Here is a 17,419-nt window from a genome sequence, read left to right as displayed (position 1 = left end):
CATAATAAGAGTGCTGATCTAAGACCAGTTTGGTACCTCCAATCCAGATGAACATAACTCTTTAACAGAAGGGGAAAAAAGATCCTAGATCATCATTCATGAAGGATCCATATAATGGAGCTATATACTCCCAGAGAAGTAACTGATATTCTTGTTTTCTTAGAGAGATGTGATCTGAACATTCTCTCCACAGATTAATGATGAAAAGATTTAGCACAAAAAAAATCAAAAATAATAAAAGTACCCCAAAAGTCTTGAATCCCCCTGCACGCATGTTTGCATCTGATTCTGTGACTATAGAATAATAAAAATCTAGGATCAGTCACAGCTAAGAGGAGAAAAAACAAATTGTCAAACAGAAAAAGAGAGAGAGCATAAGACTGTGACTGAGGAAGGATGGAACAATTACAGAAACAACAAAAGAACGAAGTACAAAAGAACAGAGGAAAAAATAAAGAAAACAAGGAAAGGATGAAAAAAGGACGAAAGGACGTAAGTACGAAATAAAGAACAAAAGAAAGGACGAAATAAAGGACAAAAGAAATTATGAAAAAGAATTGACGAAAGGAAGAAAGGACGAAAGGATGAAAGAAAGAAAGGACGAAAGGATGAAAGAAAGAAAGGACGAAAGGATGAAAGAAAGTTTGTTTGTTTCTTTCATTTTTTACACCATGCCAGCTTCTATGGCATTATTTATGGCAGGAGCCAGGTTATTTAAAAATAGTGTTAAATAAGGTGTTTAAGATTCATTTTTCCTAAAAACCTTAAAACTAAATTTGGATTCACTTGATTAAAAAGGTAACCCAACATGACAAGCAGAAATAGCCACCAGGTAGACCTTAATAGTGGTAAAAGGCCTGCCCTTATCCATAAGGTCTTGTAAAAAACACAAAATATCAGAGACTGAACACTGATATGATGTGGAACCGCCCATCACACCACCCTTCAAACACTTGCCACTTACAGTCATATAAGGACCTTGTGGAGGAGGCCCTAGCGTTCTGTATAGTGGCAACCACATGTGGGGGGAGCCCCATCGAGCTTAAGTTTGTCCTCTCACGGGCCAAGCCCAAAGAGCCACCCTCTCCGGGTGGGGGTGATATATCTCCCCGTTCGCTTGAGACAAAAAGTCTGTGCATAGAGGGAGGCCTACGGCTGGGCATGCAGAAGAGGAATTATCTCTGCCAGCCACAGTGCTTTGGGTCATCTGGGTGCTATCAAAATGAGGGACAGGCCCTGCTCTCTCACCCTGGCCAGGGTGGGTATTAACAGGCACAGGGAAGGGAATGCGTAGAGCAGCACTTTGGGCCACGGGTGGGCTAGTGCGTCCACGCCAAGGGGCGCGTCCTCGTACTTTAGCAAGAAGAACATAGGACAATGGGAGTTTTTCGTGCGAGACGAAGAGATCTACGGTCGCCTGTCCGAATCTCTCCCACAACATGCCCACTATCTGAGGGTGGAGGCGCCAGTCTCCATAGAGCTGGTTCCCCCTCGACAGAAGGTCCGCGCCCCTGTTCAAAATGCCTGGAACATGGGTCTCGCGTAATGACAGGAAGTGCCTTCTGCTCCACACTAAAAGCCTGTGAGCTACAGCATGAAGCTTGGGTGAGCGCATTCCGCCCTGGCGATTGATATGTGCCACTGCTGTGGTATTGTCGCAGTGAACGAGCACATGATGCCCCTGCAAGCGGGGCAGAAAATGATTCAGAGCTTTCCATACAGTCATGAGCTCTAAATAATTTATGTGGGCTGAACGAAGTTCGCTCGACCACGAAACGTTCACCGTCCTGCCCTCCTGAGTGGCTTCCCACCCTGTTAAAGACGCATCTGTCATTACAACTTTTCATAACATAACAGCCCCGAGAGGGGTCCCATGTGCATAAAAACCTGCGCTCCTCCAGTGGCGCAAAGCAGCTGTGCACAAGCGCGTCACTGTAACAGAGCGACAGAGATCGTGTAACGGGCTGAAGTGGAGAGATAAAACCCACTTCATGAATGCCCTCCTTTCGCAGAAGGCCCAAAGGCAAAACCTGAATAGCTGATGCCATAAGACCCTGTAATCTGAGACATGTGCGAAATTGTACTTTCGCCCCTCCTTGAATTGTGATAAACAATTCATTAGAGAGAGAGTGCTCTCTTGTGAGAGGCGCACACACGCATGGAGATTGAATTCAGCTCTAGACCCAGGAATATAACATTCGGAGTGGGTGTAAAACTGCTCGTTCACATTCACTCTGAATCCGAGCAATGTGATGTGCACAAGCACACGGCGAGTGTCTTGCGCCATTTTCTCCTTGGAACTGGCTATTAACCGATCTTCTATGTATGTTAGGATCTTTAGACCCGTTATTCTCAGCGGTGCTAAGCCCGCCTCCGCACATAGATAGAACACCCTCGGACTCAGCGAGAGGCCGAAAGGAAGGACTCTGAATTCGTAACATATGCCCTGATAGGCAAAACGAAGAAATTTCCTGTGCGGGGGGTAAATGTTGATGTGGAAAAAAGCATCTTTCAGATTGACTGATGTTCAACACTCTGGACACTGGACACTGAGATCCAGAATAGGACGGAGAGAGCTGTCTTTCTTTGGAACTAGGAAATAACTTAAGTAAAACCCCTGATTGTATTGATCTAGGGGCAGTACATGAATCGCCCCCTTCCCGAGGAGGGAGGGAGATTTCCTCTTTCAGAATGTGAGCAGCGCTCTCCTCTGTGTGAGAGGAGATAACGCCGCCAAAAGGCGTTTCCTGGCAAACTGGAGTCTGTACACGTTCGTTATGGTTCGAATCACCCACTCGGGAGCCGACACAGCCTGCCAAGCTGTTGTGTGACTCGCAAGTGAACCCACATGAACCGGGGAAGCGCTCATAGCTGTGTTTATGCCCGATTTGCTCATCTGTGATGCAATGGCACCATCTAGTGGACAACTTAGGGGCGACGTGTGGGTTGCAGAGAGATATTCTCTTTCTGTTACGAATTAATTTGATTCGTTTGATTTTTTGTTTGTTGGGAAACACTGGGACAAAGCCTTTATTGAATGGGTGAGAGAAATGTAGTAGGGGTGGTGTGGTGACACTGCTTGTGTACTTTTTCTCACTGTAAACACCTCCAGCACGGAGAGGCTCCCCGACATGAGCTGGACGGGGGAACACACATTGTTCTGCACTGAACACACAGGGTGGGCACCCACTGGTGGGGGGGGGGGGAACTTTTTTTGAACAGTTGAACTAGGAGGGCGGGATAGGAGTCCGGGGGGCTGGCGGCCCGAGAATGTGGACTCAAAGCCCCCGAGGCCGTGCATCAGGCCAGCCGTTTACGTTTAGAGATGGAGGGGGTAGAGTTGAGGGGTTTCTTGTCCACAGCAAAAGATGTTCTCCCCCATGGCTTAGCGGAGGGTGGGTTACTCTGCTGAGGAGGTGGTTTATTGCATGGCTTTGCCTTACCAGGGTGCTGGAAAGGATGCCCCGTGACAGGAGGGTTGGGTGGCCGCACGGGAGGCGCCTGGCGCGGTGCCGCTTTCCTAGGAATTTAAACGCTTCGTCCTCCTTTTTCTTGTCGTCGCAACGCTCTTGCATCAAGGCGACGGCAGGGCCAAAGAGAGCCTGGCCAGGCTCTTCCGGGGCATCCGTGATGCGCCGCTTCTCACTGTCAGGGAGACCCAACAGATTAAGCCAGAGCGCACGTTCTCTGACCACTGAGAGAGCCATGGAACGCCCGCAGGCTTGGACGGCCTGACGGGCGTTACGGAGGACAAGGTCATTAACTGTGACAATCTCCTTCCACAGAGAGGGCATGGGGGTCCCTTTCTCTAGTTGCTGCCCCATGTTGACCAGGATGCAGAGAGGAGGGAGGAGATGTTGAGGGCCCTGACAGCCAAGGCCGAGGCTTTGTAAGAGGCCTGGTGGATGGAGGCAGAAAAGCGGTCCATTTTTTTGGGGAGAACAGGCTTTGGGGGGGGGGGGGCACGTTTCAGCGGCACTTTGTAGGGCTGGCCATTCGATATTGAGGCGAGTGGCTGCTTGCTAACAAACCTCGATGAGGACGGACTGGGGTAAGACCGCAGGCGTTAGCCTGGGGAGTCATGGAAGACTGGATGGCCTCCTCGTCCTCCGAACCCTCGAGAAGGCCCGCATCGTCCTCGTCACCAGAACCAGCCGGCTCATTGGCGAACTTGTCCTCAGGGAACGCCGGGTTGCTTTGATCAGCCGAGCTGAGAAAGTCCGCGCCCCGGGAGGCACCCAGGAGCGTATCGTTATCACCGTTTCCCCTGTCAGAGTCGGAAATTTCAGGGTCGGCGTACTGAGTAGTGGCAACCTTGAGCCTCCAGCGCCTGAGTTTTTTGGGCAGCGCCAGGCAGTGGCTACAGTTTTCTGAGAATTCTAGAGCCTCCTCCGCGTGTTTGAGACCCATGCAAACAACACAGAAAGGACGAGGGTCTCTGGCGGCGATGAGGGCGTCGCAGGCATGCAATAGGTTGTCCCCGAGGGTAGCCATAGGTTTGGAAAGCGGCATATTGGTAACGACAGATGGTAAAATCCGTGGCGAGCAGCCGTGGAGAAGGGGAAGTGGTGAGAGAGATAGGCGGGCAGCATGACTGGTAGTTTAAGTGAGCGTGGGCGGCTTGCAGTAAACAAAAACAGCTAACCTGGCTGAAGCAAGACAGTCACGTCTGGTGGAGGCTGATCTGAACGATGTGTCCTCCTGTAGACAAAATTGTGAAAGTCAAATTCCAACCGAGCTGAGAGAAACAGAGTTCGCGAGAAGCGAATGTCAACTGAGGAACAGCAGCGCGTGCAGGTCCTTGTATGCTCATAGGTAAGGGGGCGGGTCCTTACCGGGCATAGGTCACGCGCTTCTGTCTGTCTAGCCAGACTTGGTGCAATTGGATGCTTCTGCAGAGGTCAGGTACGGATGCCCTTCCCATAGGTGGATCTCGAACACGAGATGATGAAAGAGAGCTTTCCAAAGAGTCAAGTACTCAAAAATTTAAAAATACAAACTGCAATTGAGAGAGAGAGAGTGTAAAAGACAGGGTTGTTTAATAGCTCTATGCTGAATAATCCTCTTGCAGATCCCAGGCACACACTAAATTCCCACGAAATTATGCACTGTCTTCCGTGTTTTTCTCTGTTCTTCTCGCTGTATTCCTTCAGTATCAGTTAACAAACTATGTAAAAAGACAGTGGGGTTCTTGAGATCTATTGGTTTAAGCTCTAAAAACCTGCGTTATTTCTTCAGAATTCAGTGACAAAGCTTAAACTTAGCACATGTGCATTAAAGGGAGTCTTTGATCATACTCCTGTTACTGCAAGGCTACTGATTTGAGCTCTGCAGTACCGCTGTTCAATAATGTCTGTGTGTGCATAGATCACAATCACAGTGAGGATGCGTCTCATGAATAATCTATGAGTAGTAATGCAACATGACTCGACTATTCTTGCTTATTAACAAACGCACACAAAGTCAGATTGCATTACAACAGCAAACATGTCACAACAACACACAGTGACAGAAGTTTTAAAATCAGGACGTCCAGTCTTTATGGAGTCCACAAAATCTAGTTGGGAAAAGTAATTTGAAAGAAGCTCTGCAACTCTGAAACATGAAGCCAAATACCAGCACAGCAGAATAATGAACAGATGGGCAATACTACAGTGTGTGTGTTGGAAAGAGAGAACCAGGCCTTTGATTGAAGAACACAGAGAACTTATACCACAGTAACATCACTGACAGTTCACATCTGGCCATGATTTTATTTAAAGGAATATTTCAACAAAGAAATTAATATTCTGTCATAATTTATTAACCCTCATGTCCTTCCAAGCTTGTGTGGCAGAATACGCAAAAATAACGGTCATACAGTGATGTATATCTAGGTGAAGATTGTTTAAAAAATATCTTTTGTTTGCTCCAAAGAAAGAATAACAGCAAATGGTTTTACAAATTACATAAATATAAATAATACATAATGACAGAATATTCATTTTTGGGAGAACAATGGAAGCATTCTGCACTATAGGTATAATATCATATGTTCCTCAAAGAAACATCTGGATCAAAACCAACTGCTCAGCCAGGTTGATTACTCATAAGACAAATTATTTCTCTACACTTTGTACTTTTTACAACTTCTTGGTTATAAATTGGTCAAAATGATAATCGAGATTTACTGACCAATTTATTTAATACTCATCCTATTTCCTGTTTCACTCACCTTTGCAACTTTATGATTGGCCGCCGTCTCGTGTGAGGTATTCTCTAGGCCTTCTTTGAGCTGAGTGAGAAAGACATCATAACCCTCTGTGTTGGAAACATCCACCTTCTCCAGACAGGCATACAACATCTGCTGGGCCTACAAGGGAATCACAGGAACACTGTAAATCACACTTACCATACAGTCAAACCTCAATGGCAAACAATGAATTAATTAATCTAAATGCAGAGCGGCAGTAAACTTGGAATGTAGTTCAACATTACAGTCCATCAATTTCAAAGCAATTGCTACTTGATGGCCTCATGGTCTCTGTATTGAAAGGCATTGGTAAACCAATCCACTTTAAAACACATTTTACTTGGATTTTCCACTATGAAATAAATAATGAATGAAATGAAATGCAATTGACGTTTTTGAACAACTCGACACAGATATGCACAGGGTCCTCATTGGCTGCACTTCGAAAGGCTGTCGGCAAACGGACAAAGTTGGTCAATCAATATGGATTTTTTTAATGGCCAATGTCGATATCTAGAGAGCAGAGTGGCCACAAATAAGCATGATAGCAAATAAGATGTAAACTAAATTGTTGAATGTCCACACACTTAGACTCTGTTTACACCTGGTATTAACATGCATTTTGAGTGATGATCCGATTCACAAAGTCAGAACCTAATAAAGGTGTAAACAGGGTGCAAAACATTTTGTGATTGGATCACAAAAACAAATACAGAGGTAGTCAAAAACGCATGTGAACCCATTGCATTAGGTGTAAATGCAAATCCGTCCTGATGCATCTCAGACAGTAGCGAAGCTCCACCACTCACCTGTCAACCATGCATAGTTTTTGTTATTTATTTTTTGTCATGCTTTCTTTGTCTTTTATTACTTTTTGGCATTTTTTTAAATCATGCAGTAACACACATTGTGATTGATGTTGTCATGTAATCAGAGAAATCCTATCACAAATGGTTACAGGAAACTCATTTGAGACGCATGGTAATACAAGGTGGAAACAGTGGTGTGTCTCGCCTAACTACTTGTGATCGGATTACCTAATATACATCTTAATTCCAGGTGTAAACAGGGTTTTATTTCACACAATAATTCCTCAAAATTCACTAAAAATATTTGAAAACATAAATTGTGCCATCGATGGATTTTGTAACTATCACTAGGCAGAATGACCACTTCTGATGCACGGCCAATCAGGTTTAGAATTTCCGCTGATTGCAATAATATCAAATAAGCAAATATCTGCCAATTAATCAGCCTGAAGTTTATATAAGTCTTTCACTACAAATTATGTTGTGTGTCTTTTAATTAGGGATGCACCCATACAACATTAGTGTGATAATACCGATATCCGATTATTTAGAACATCTGCCGACAACGATATAGATAGTTTGGTAGTTCTGCTTTTTTAAATCACTGATAATGAATTACACAACTCTGAATGAAATTCAAATAATAATTGTAATCTCATTATGTCTCTACATGTCTTTAATGTGTAACTGGTCTTAGTTATAAACAAAACACTAAACAAAAAGCACATTAACATTCTTTACTCATATCAGCCTAATTCTGAATAGCCCCCTGTCAGGCTCACATTAAACTGGTAAGAGTTTTTTTTAATGTTCTTAACTTTTTAGCTGAAGCAGCATCCACTTTAACTTTAACAAACTCATATACTTCCTGTTTCAAGCTTTAAGTTGAGTAATCATTTTGGTTGTCTTAAAAGTTAATGGTATTTCCACCACGTGAAATTCTGGCAGTGCCAAGCTTATAAATTGCAATTCTGCTTTCACTGTCACCCGATTTAAAGAATGTCCACACAAGAAGCATTTTCTTTCACATACAGCATGAGATGTAAGCTAACTGTCGGAGGCATTTTTCTGCCCCCTTTGGACAGTGAATTTTCAGCCCAGATCATCTGCAGCTTTCCAGCGGTGCTGTGCATACATCTGTGCACCTCTACTTTAAATGAGAGCTTAGATGTTACTTACTTTTGTTACAAGCAGGTAAAAAAAAACAAGTAAACAAAAAAACTACTTGTACTACATTTAAATAAGGCATAAATCTTTTTACTGAGATAGAGTTGACATTTCAAACAATGTGGCATCTGTGGGTTACACCTAGAGCCTTTAAAATATTCAAGCTATTTATGTTCACCAAAACACATAAGCAGTAACAACTCAAACATGGCATGACAGCAATGTCACTGCCATCAAGAACAGAAGTTAAACACCACCCCAAAATTACAGCCTAGATGTTCCAGTGATGTAGTGCCTGTGGAAAATACAAAACGCGGCCGCGTTGTGTGTCCTTGTGTTTTATGTTGGTTTAAGTTTACCATTAAACTTTGTTGACTGTTCAGTTTCTTTCTTCTGCAGAACACAAAGATTTTTAGAATAACTCCGCTATATTGGTCCATTAAATGCAAATGAATGGTGGCCAGATCTTTCAAGCTCCAAAAAGAACAAAGATAGCATAAAAGTAATCTATACAACTCCTGTGGTTTAATCCATGTCTTCTGAAGAGATCTGATAGGTGTGGGTGAGAAACCAATCAATATAAGTCCTTTTTTACTATAAATTCTCCACCCTGCCCAGTCAGCGGCAATATGCACGAATGCGAATCGCCAAAAACAAAAGAATGTGAAAATGGACGTTTATAGTAAAAGCTTTTGTCACCCAAACCTATCATATCACTTCTGAATACATAGATCAAACCACTGAAATCATATAGATTAAATTTATGCTGCCTTTATCTGCTTTTTGGACCATCAAAGTTCTGGCCACCATTCACTTGCATTGAATGGACTGACTGAGATATTCTTCTAAAAATGTTATGAAGCAGCACACAAACCTGAATCTGCCAATTAAAGAGACCAATTGTAGGTGCCACTGCAGCATCCTTATGATAAAATTATTAAATCATGAGAGAGCTCTCCGTCTTATGATTCAGACAGATTTTTCAATCCCTCTCCTACAACCATCTGTAATATATAAACCAGTTTTCACAATCCAATCAATTCAAGTTCTGCCCTACATTTGTTTTCTTTGCTTTAAATATCTTGTTTCAATCAGAAACATGCAACGTAAAAAAATAGGTTGCAAACACATTACATGTTGACTTTAATTTGAAGTAAATGAAAACTAGTCTGTGAAAGGGTGGAAGTATAATCAGTTCAATATATTGTACTGATAGTCTTATGGTCCTCCTAGGTTGTCTTTCACCACCCATGAGTTTTTTTGTCAACTACTAATTTGTGGTTAGACATTTTTTTCAATGTGTTGGCTGAACAAGCAACACCCAAGTTATAGTATGATGTTTCAGCTTGCATCAAATTAAATATGGCGCATTCTGACTCAAGTCTGAAGTCTATTCTCAAAACTATTTTATTTTAATTGTGAAATCAGACATGAACAAAACTACCATTTTTATTCAATTTGAGCCTTGGACTCTCTCATGTTAGTCTGTGCATCAGTCTACTATGAGACCCATCAAATCAACCAGTCCTCACACTCACACACACACACACACACACACACACACACACACACACAAGTACAGTATATGGACAGGGAGTGGTGATGGCTTGGAGTTTTATTTGTGTCCTAGGACACAATGGACCAGTCTTTCTGCATAGCACACTTTGTCAGACTGGTTAGGCGATCACTATATCAACATGCTTGTTCAACCAAACTACAATTTTGCCAGATTGTATTGTACACCACATAGTAAGGAAGAGCATAACAATAATTCACATCATACAGCCCTGGACGAAACACAAAGAGAGAGACGTGTTTTTTTGTTATACTACACCACACTGACCTTAGCACAAGACTGATGGATGATCTGTACTCACACGTTATTCACACATGATGATAGCCATGAAACGTAAAAGACATTTGCACTTTTCTTATCATAAAATCTAAGACCTTATGATATAAACATTGTGTGATCTCAACCAGTCAGTTATACTGGTACAATTAACAGCCTTACTGCATCAGCTGTAGAAGAAACCACCAAATGGAATTCATTGTCTGGTGTACTAGAATCACATATTACATTTTTGGTAACACTACAATAAGCTTTCATTTATTAACATTAGTTAACTACATTTATTAACATGAACTAACAATGAACAATACTTTTAGAGCATTTGGTTAATGTTAATTTCAATATTTATTAATACACCTTTAAAATTAAAAATTGCAAAAATTGCATTTTAACAGTTACTGCAATATTACCTAACATGAACTAACAATAAACAGTTGTGTTTTTATCAATTAACATGAATAAAGATTGTTAATGATATCTCATACATTAACAAATGGAACCTTATTATAAACATTACCACATTTTCAAGGAGCTAATGTTTTTTTGTTTTTTTAATCACTTATACCTTATAGAACTAATTCAGAATCAGCACTGTAGTTCAGCAATAAGCCATGCATACTTTTTGGGAGGTAATTTTACTAATTTTCACATTTTTCCTAGTAAACACACTTCAGAATTCTTAAGCATAAAGACTTATTTCTATGCCATTTCAAATCGCAGTGGGAATCTTTAGGTACCTCACGATTCAATCCGATTCTGATTCTGGGAGTCACGATCTAATTCCAAAACGATTCCTGATTCATCTGCATCATCTACATTTTATTATTGGTTATTCTGCTGTGCAAAGGCAAAACACAGCAACTTAACATTTTGACCAAAATTTGGGTTCTTAGATTAAGTTGTCCTGTTCCGGACAGGTCTAGCTCAACTATAACCAGGTTTTGAGAAAATTGCAGTAACTACAAAATCCACAATTAAATCAGGTGTGCGGTGTATTTCATCATAAAAACTGATAAACACTAACCTTTTTAAAGCACAAGAAAATAAATTACAGAAAATAAACACTGGAAACTCTCTATCAAAACACTCAATGCATTTAATTAAATAATTCAACTGATTATATGAAAATACTTTGTGTTTAAAGCACTGTTAATCATTTTTATTTAATAGTATTAAATGATTACTTGGAATAAATCTATCCCAAGACTTTTCATTTTTTTATTTTAACTATAACTAGAGGTTGCAGGTCCAGGTTGATTACATAAGATATCTGCATCTGTGAAAGTGCAGATGTAAATTTCTTCTTTCCTCACCATAGGTGATGGTAAAGTGAGAGAAATAGTGGGATTATTGTTCAAGAAATCAATTAAGCATCTAATATGCGCTGTGCCATCTGTTTGCTCTGTGAGAAGTCTCACCTGCTTGAAATTTTACTGATGAGTAGTCAACCCCGATGAGCGAGAGGCTGGCAATGAGCAACAGCCAAAGAAATAGAGAGCGCAAGAAGAGTGAAAGGTATTGGGAAGCAGCAGACAAAAAACAAAAACATCACCCACGTCTCCCGAACCACTGTCTCATCATTATTTTCAGAGTTTTTTCCCCCCATTCTGTGCAAATCAGTGCAATAACGGGCAGAAACTCATCTTTCATATTGTTTGTTGACATGTAATCAAAAATAATATCTCCCGTTACTATGTGAGTGAGTTTGTGAATGAAATTCGGGATCGTAGTTTCATTAGAAGACAAATGGTCACGTGGTGGATACATCCAGTCTGAGATCAGTGAGCGCTTGGCATTAGTAAACTGATCTCAGAATCGATTCTGAATTTTTGACAATCGATGCAGAATCTTTGGAGAGAGAATCGTGATGCATTGGAGAATATAATTTTTTCCCACCCCTACTTTCAAATACATGATGTGCATTATTTAAGTGCAAGCACAAATAATGCTGACCCTGAGAAGCATGAAGATGATCAACACAACAACGTTATCAATTATTAACTGATAGTGGTCAAGTAATGACAGATTTCTCAAGACAAAGCCCATTATTTAAAGTAAATGTACATATCTGAATCTGGTTCTGAAATGCTGGGCCTCTTACCTCTGTAACGGGGAGCTCCAGCTGCACCATGTCTTCTGGCTTCGATACAGGGGCCTGGAGGGCCGTGTCCAAAAGAAGGATCCCATTTAAGTCCTTCCTGCAGCCGACAGCATAATCGTCCACAAACAACACCTTATCCACGGCAGGGAAGTACTGACACCTCACCCGGCCCCCAGGTTTAGCTGTCACACAACACACATAGGACAGTGTGATTGTTAGCGCTCAGTGCAGATACTTGTACTACGTTAGATCTACGTTACATAGTAATGTACAAACTGACAGTTTAAATAATGAAACAAAAATGTCAGAAAAAAGAAGTTAAGATGTTTTTGGTTGAAAAACCAAACATTCTTATTAAACTGAATTTTTTAAAATCTTTAATCTTATTAAGTTTATTAAATGGATAGATCTGATACTGGGTGACGATTGGCCAACACAGCGTACTAAAATCCACAGTATAGTAACAGCTATGATGCAAAACACCTGTTTACCATTTCAATATTTGTATCATGCAGTAAATATTTTATAAAGACAATAAGGGCACTCAACATTGATCTGTATATTAGCTGTGCATCATGCCAAACACCACAATTTAGCTGTGACTATTTTCACAATATAGCACAGCATCTTGCATCTAATTGCTTAATTATTAAAAGCCAATCACATTCAGAATGTACATTTGAAACAAGTTTCTTACAACCAAAACAACTTAACGCTGACTGCACCCGTGTACGCAAATAAATACCGAACATGTTCTGGAGGTCTACACCCTTGTTTTAAGAAATTAGAACTGAGACACAAAAAACACCATGGAATCTAGCAAACCAGCTGATGCAGAGCGTGGAAAAGTGAGAAATGTCACTGGTTTCAGCAAATCATTCCAAAAGGTTCTGTTCCCTTTTACCCTAGAAGTTAAGCCAAGCACATCCTTTACCATGCATGAATGAAAGCTGTATGCAAAATCAGACTGAAATCTGATGAGCAGAAAAAAACCCAGATGACGATGACATTTGATAACAGATTTTTCAAAACCAGAGTAATAAGCTTGTTGAGAGCTCACAAATGTGAATAACCTGTTATCATATAAAATCTACATCAAAATTTACAAGCAATTTTACCTGCATTTAGTCTTTTTGTAACCCATTTTATTCACTGTTGGATCCTAGAATACTGTACATCAATGACACTTTCCTTAAGAAGGGGAGAAAAGTTGTAACAGTGCAAACGGTTCCTAAATATAGGTCTACTCTTAAGTGGATGTGTTGCACACTCAAAAAAGGGGGAAAACATTCAATCCTTATCAATAGTATCTAAACAAGCATGAGTCGAATGTTCTGTGCTAGCATCTCTCTCTGTCAAGATTCCCCGCCAATAACTTATTTGGAATTTCAAATAAAAGTGCTATAAGCATAACCTTAATCTCAGCCAAGCGATACATAACAAACATAAATCAACCGATAAATTTAAATGTATGGATCCCTGAACACAGACTCAGACTTGTCGTTGACCATAGGATATTTTCTATAAAGAATCACCATATATGCTACCATGTATATGCTACCAAATCTACAGGACTGAACATCCTGTAGATTTGGTAGGTGCTGTTAATCCAAAGGTTTTCTGTTTGCCCCCACCCCCATCCGGAAAAAGAAGCATGTACTGTGTATCTAAAACATGAGGGATTAACTACATACAGATATACTGATTCCATTATGACTTAGCTGGGAACATAAATCTAGTTAAACTCTGAGTTGACCTCTCAGATAAGTCTTAGACTAAATTTTACAGTCTCAATGTTTAAAATTCTTTAAATCAAGAAGTTTCAGGGAATCTGGACTAAAGCTACATAAACAATACATATGACAGAAGACCTTCAAAGACATTTGTCATGGCAAATACAACATTTACAGTGCACTCAGAAAGTATTCAGACCCCTTCATTTTTTTCACTTTTTGTTATGGTGCAGCCTTATGCTAAAATGCTTTAAATTACCAAAAGCACAGTGGCCTCCATAATTCTTAAATGGAAGTTTGGAACAACCAGGTCTCTTCCTAGAGCTGGCCGCCCAGTCAAACTGATCAATCAGGGGTGAAGGGCCTTGGTAAGAGAGGTGACCAAGAACACGATGGTCACTCTGGTTGAGCTCCAGAGATCATGTGTGGAGATGGGAGAAACTTGAAAAAGGACAACCATCACTGCAACACTCCACCGATCTGGGCTTTATGGCAGAGTGGCCAGACGGAAGCCGTTCCTCAGTGCAAGACACATGAAAGCCCGCTTGCAATTTGCAAAAAAGCACCTGTGAAAAACAAGTTTCTCTGGTATGATGAAACAAAGATTGAACTGTTTGGCCTCAATTACAAGCGTCATGTCTGGAGGAAACTAGGCACCGCTCATCTCCTGTGCAACACCATCCCAACGGTGAAGCATGGTGGTGGTAGCATCATGCCGTGGAGGTGTTTTTCAGCAGCAAGGACTAGTGGACTGGTCAGGGTTGAAGGAAAGCTGCACGCAGCAATATACAGAGATATCCTTAATGAAAACCTGGTCCAGAGCGCTCAGCACCTCAGACTGGGCCAAAGGTTCACCTTCCAACAAGAAAATGACCCTAAGCTCACAGCCAAGACAATGCAAGAGTGGCTTAGGGACAACTCTGTGAATGTCCTTGAGTGGCACAGCCAGAGCCCAGACTTGAACCCAATTGAACATCTCTGGAGAGACCTGAAAATGGCTGTCCACTGCAGGTCCACATCCAACCTGACAGAGCTTGAGAGGATCTGCACAGAACAATGGTAGAAAATCCCCAAATCCAGGTGTGCAAAGCTTGTCGCATCATACCCAAAAAGACTTGAGGCTGTAATCGCTGCCAAAGGTGCTTCAACGAAGTACTTATTTAAGGGTCTGAATACTTAGGTCAATGTGATATTTCAGTATTTTCTTTTTAATAAAGTCATCAAAAATCTGGTTTTTGCTTTGTCATTATGGGGTATGGAGTGTAGATTGATGTGAAAAAAAAAATATTTCAAGCATTTTAGCATAAGGCTGCAACATAAAATGTGGAAAAAAATTAAGGCGTCTGAGTATTTTATGAATGCACTGTATACTCTTGACGGCCTGAGATTTTTTTTTAATGTGACAGTATATAAGACATTTTTAGCTATAAAACTATATCATGAATTAATGAGGTATAAACGACAATAATGACAAATATCGATCTCTCTTGAACTGGACTCAGCCTCAGGCTGAAATACTGTCTAACCCGTTTCACTTCTTCAGGCAAATGAATTAGTATCTCCAAAGCAATTACCACGCAATTTGAACATTTGGCACATGACATAAAAGATAAAACGCTCAGTGTGGCCAGATAAGTGCAGACGAAATGTGAATATTAAAGAAATATCACCAAAACAAATCAGTTTCCAGCACAGGCGTTCTGACAGCTCACATCACTCTGTTGAAAATGCCGCGTTTAACAATGAACAGGCCCACAAACTACTACATCCGCCCAAAACCCGCACATGTGAGCATAAAACGAACCAAAAAAAAAAAAACATTTTCAAGCTGTATGCGACGTTAAAGTCAACTGTCATCTCTCGGGTTAACACACATAAAAGTGTTACTGATCCGTAGCAGGCTAGGCTAGGCTGGGCTAACGCTAGGCTAACTTTAGCATTCTTAGCATGATTAGCCTCTGTCAGCTAATGCAAGACACAAATCAATAAATTGTATGTTAATAACACTTCATATTTACGTTAATATGCATTATAAATCACTGTCATGTATTAAAATATTGGTTTTATATAAATAACACCAAGTAACAGAGACACATATAAAGCCGCAGAGTGACTAGCTGATGTTTGCTAATGTTTAGATTAGCATCAGTAGCGCATTACTTTTAAGATCACTACAGCTTTGAGTTTTAGTTTTCAGTTTTCGTCCTGTTTTAGTTGGCCTATAATGATTAGATGTAGTGATACATGTACATGCAACACTACAGATATGTACATAAACTGTGTATTCATGATTAAAATGGCTGTTTGAAATGTTTACAGCGTTTCAAGTGACCCCAAACAGTGAGGATCACACACTCCTCCATCAGGTCAAAAGTGTGAGGGATCTTTCTCACAACAAATCGTATTTCAGAAGCCATATGAGTGAGGGATGGATTATTCGTAAACTCCAAAACGATGAGTCAAGAACCACTCTGACACATCTGTTATCCCAACAGAAGCCCTAATAGTAGGCATTCAATTTCAAAATAACGCTCTATCAAGTGGCCCTAGAGTGAAGAACCATTCTGACACAGTTCTCTATAAGAAGCATTACCAGAAGGCCCCTAGACTGAATGATCTTCTAAAAGACTCCTCCATCAGAGCCCAAAGACATTTGTCCTTCTAACATACAAGAGCCCTAATAGTGAGATACCGTTTCTCCACTGCTCTATCAGGACCCCATGAACGTGAGATCAAACACTCTCCAATCAGGAACACAGGGACTTCTCTCAATCTCCTCCATCATGAGATTCAGGAGTGAAGAATATATCTCGCCCTCCTTATCCATTACATGTCCCAGGAGCAAGGGATCTCCCACACTTCTCTTTTGTAAAGCAGGATAGCTCTGGGATCAGTTGTGTATCTCCATGCCCTGGCTCTCTGATCCAATCCGGTATTTATAAAATCCCATATAACCCGTCCGGACCGAAACTCACCGTGCAAAGCCGAGGCCTGTAAAATAGCCCCAGATGTGCCGTCGATGACTTTGATGCTGCCCCGGCTGGTGACGGCTAGGATTGCGTTGAGGGCCGGGTGGTAGGACAGGCTCCGTAGGCCCTCCTCGTCGCAGCGCAGGCAGCCGTCCCTCAGCACGATCCAGTCCGGCGAGGCCGCTGCCGCCGCCGCCATCTTCCTGCTATCTTCCCTTCCTGCCTTCCCTCCTTTTTCAGCAGCTACTCCGTGGACACGACTCGACGAGAAAATGTTAACGTTGAATCCTCAAGTACCGCTGCGCTTCCACTGCGGGCTGTAAACCTCCACCCGATGCCGCAGGAGCAGCGATTCACCATCAGCGGAGCGGAAACCAGCGGCTGCTTCTGCTCACACTCTCAGCAGGAAAACGGAACTGGCGTAGTCACCGTGTCACTGCCCGCCGAACCTCTAGGGTCGCTGTGGCAGGCAGGCAGACAGAGAGATAGACAGACAGACAGACAGACAGACATATAGATAGACATGACGTTTGCATGGAAAATATCAGATTTTTAA

General features: G+C 41.5%; 1 protein-coding gene across 8 annotated transcripts in view; it reads right to left on the bottom strand.

Moving 5' to 3' along the window:
- Positions 1 to 17,268, bottom strand: part of birc6 (baculoviral IAP repeat containing 6) — a 149,578-nt gene extending 132,310 nt beyond the window's left edge. For all 8 annotated transcript variants that reach the window (XM_051646496.1, XM_051646497.1, XM_051646502.1 and 5 more), the window contains exons 1-3: positions 16,870 to 17,268; positions 12,162 to 12,343; positions 6,215 to 6,352 (exon numbers count right to left, since the gene is read on the bottom strand). In XM_051646496.1, the coding sequence (XP_051502456.1) occupies positions 6,215 to 6,352; positions 12,162 to 12,343; positions 16,870 to 17,062 (513 nt within the window). In that variant the 5' untranslated portion in view covers positions 17,063 to 17,268. The remainder of the gene's footprint in view (positions 1 to 6,214; positions 6,353 to 12,161; positions 12,344 to 16,869) is intronic.
- Positions 17,269 to 17,419: the final 151 nt, after the last annotated feature.

This window comes from Myxocyprinus asiaticus, chromosome 20 (assembly GCF_019703515.2).
Source record: "Myxocyprinus asiaticus isolate MX2 ecotype Aquarium Trade chromosome 20, UBuf_Myxa_2, whole genome shotgun sequence".
Classification (NCBI taxonomy): domain Eukaryota; kingdom Metazoa; phylum Chordata; class Actinopteri; order Cypriniformes; family Catostomidae; genus Myxocyprinus; species Myxocyprinus asiaticus.
Note: the sequence above shows the minus strand (reverse complement) of the source record. Positions and strands in the feature narration are given on the sequence as shown.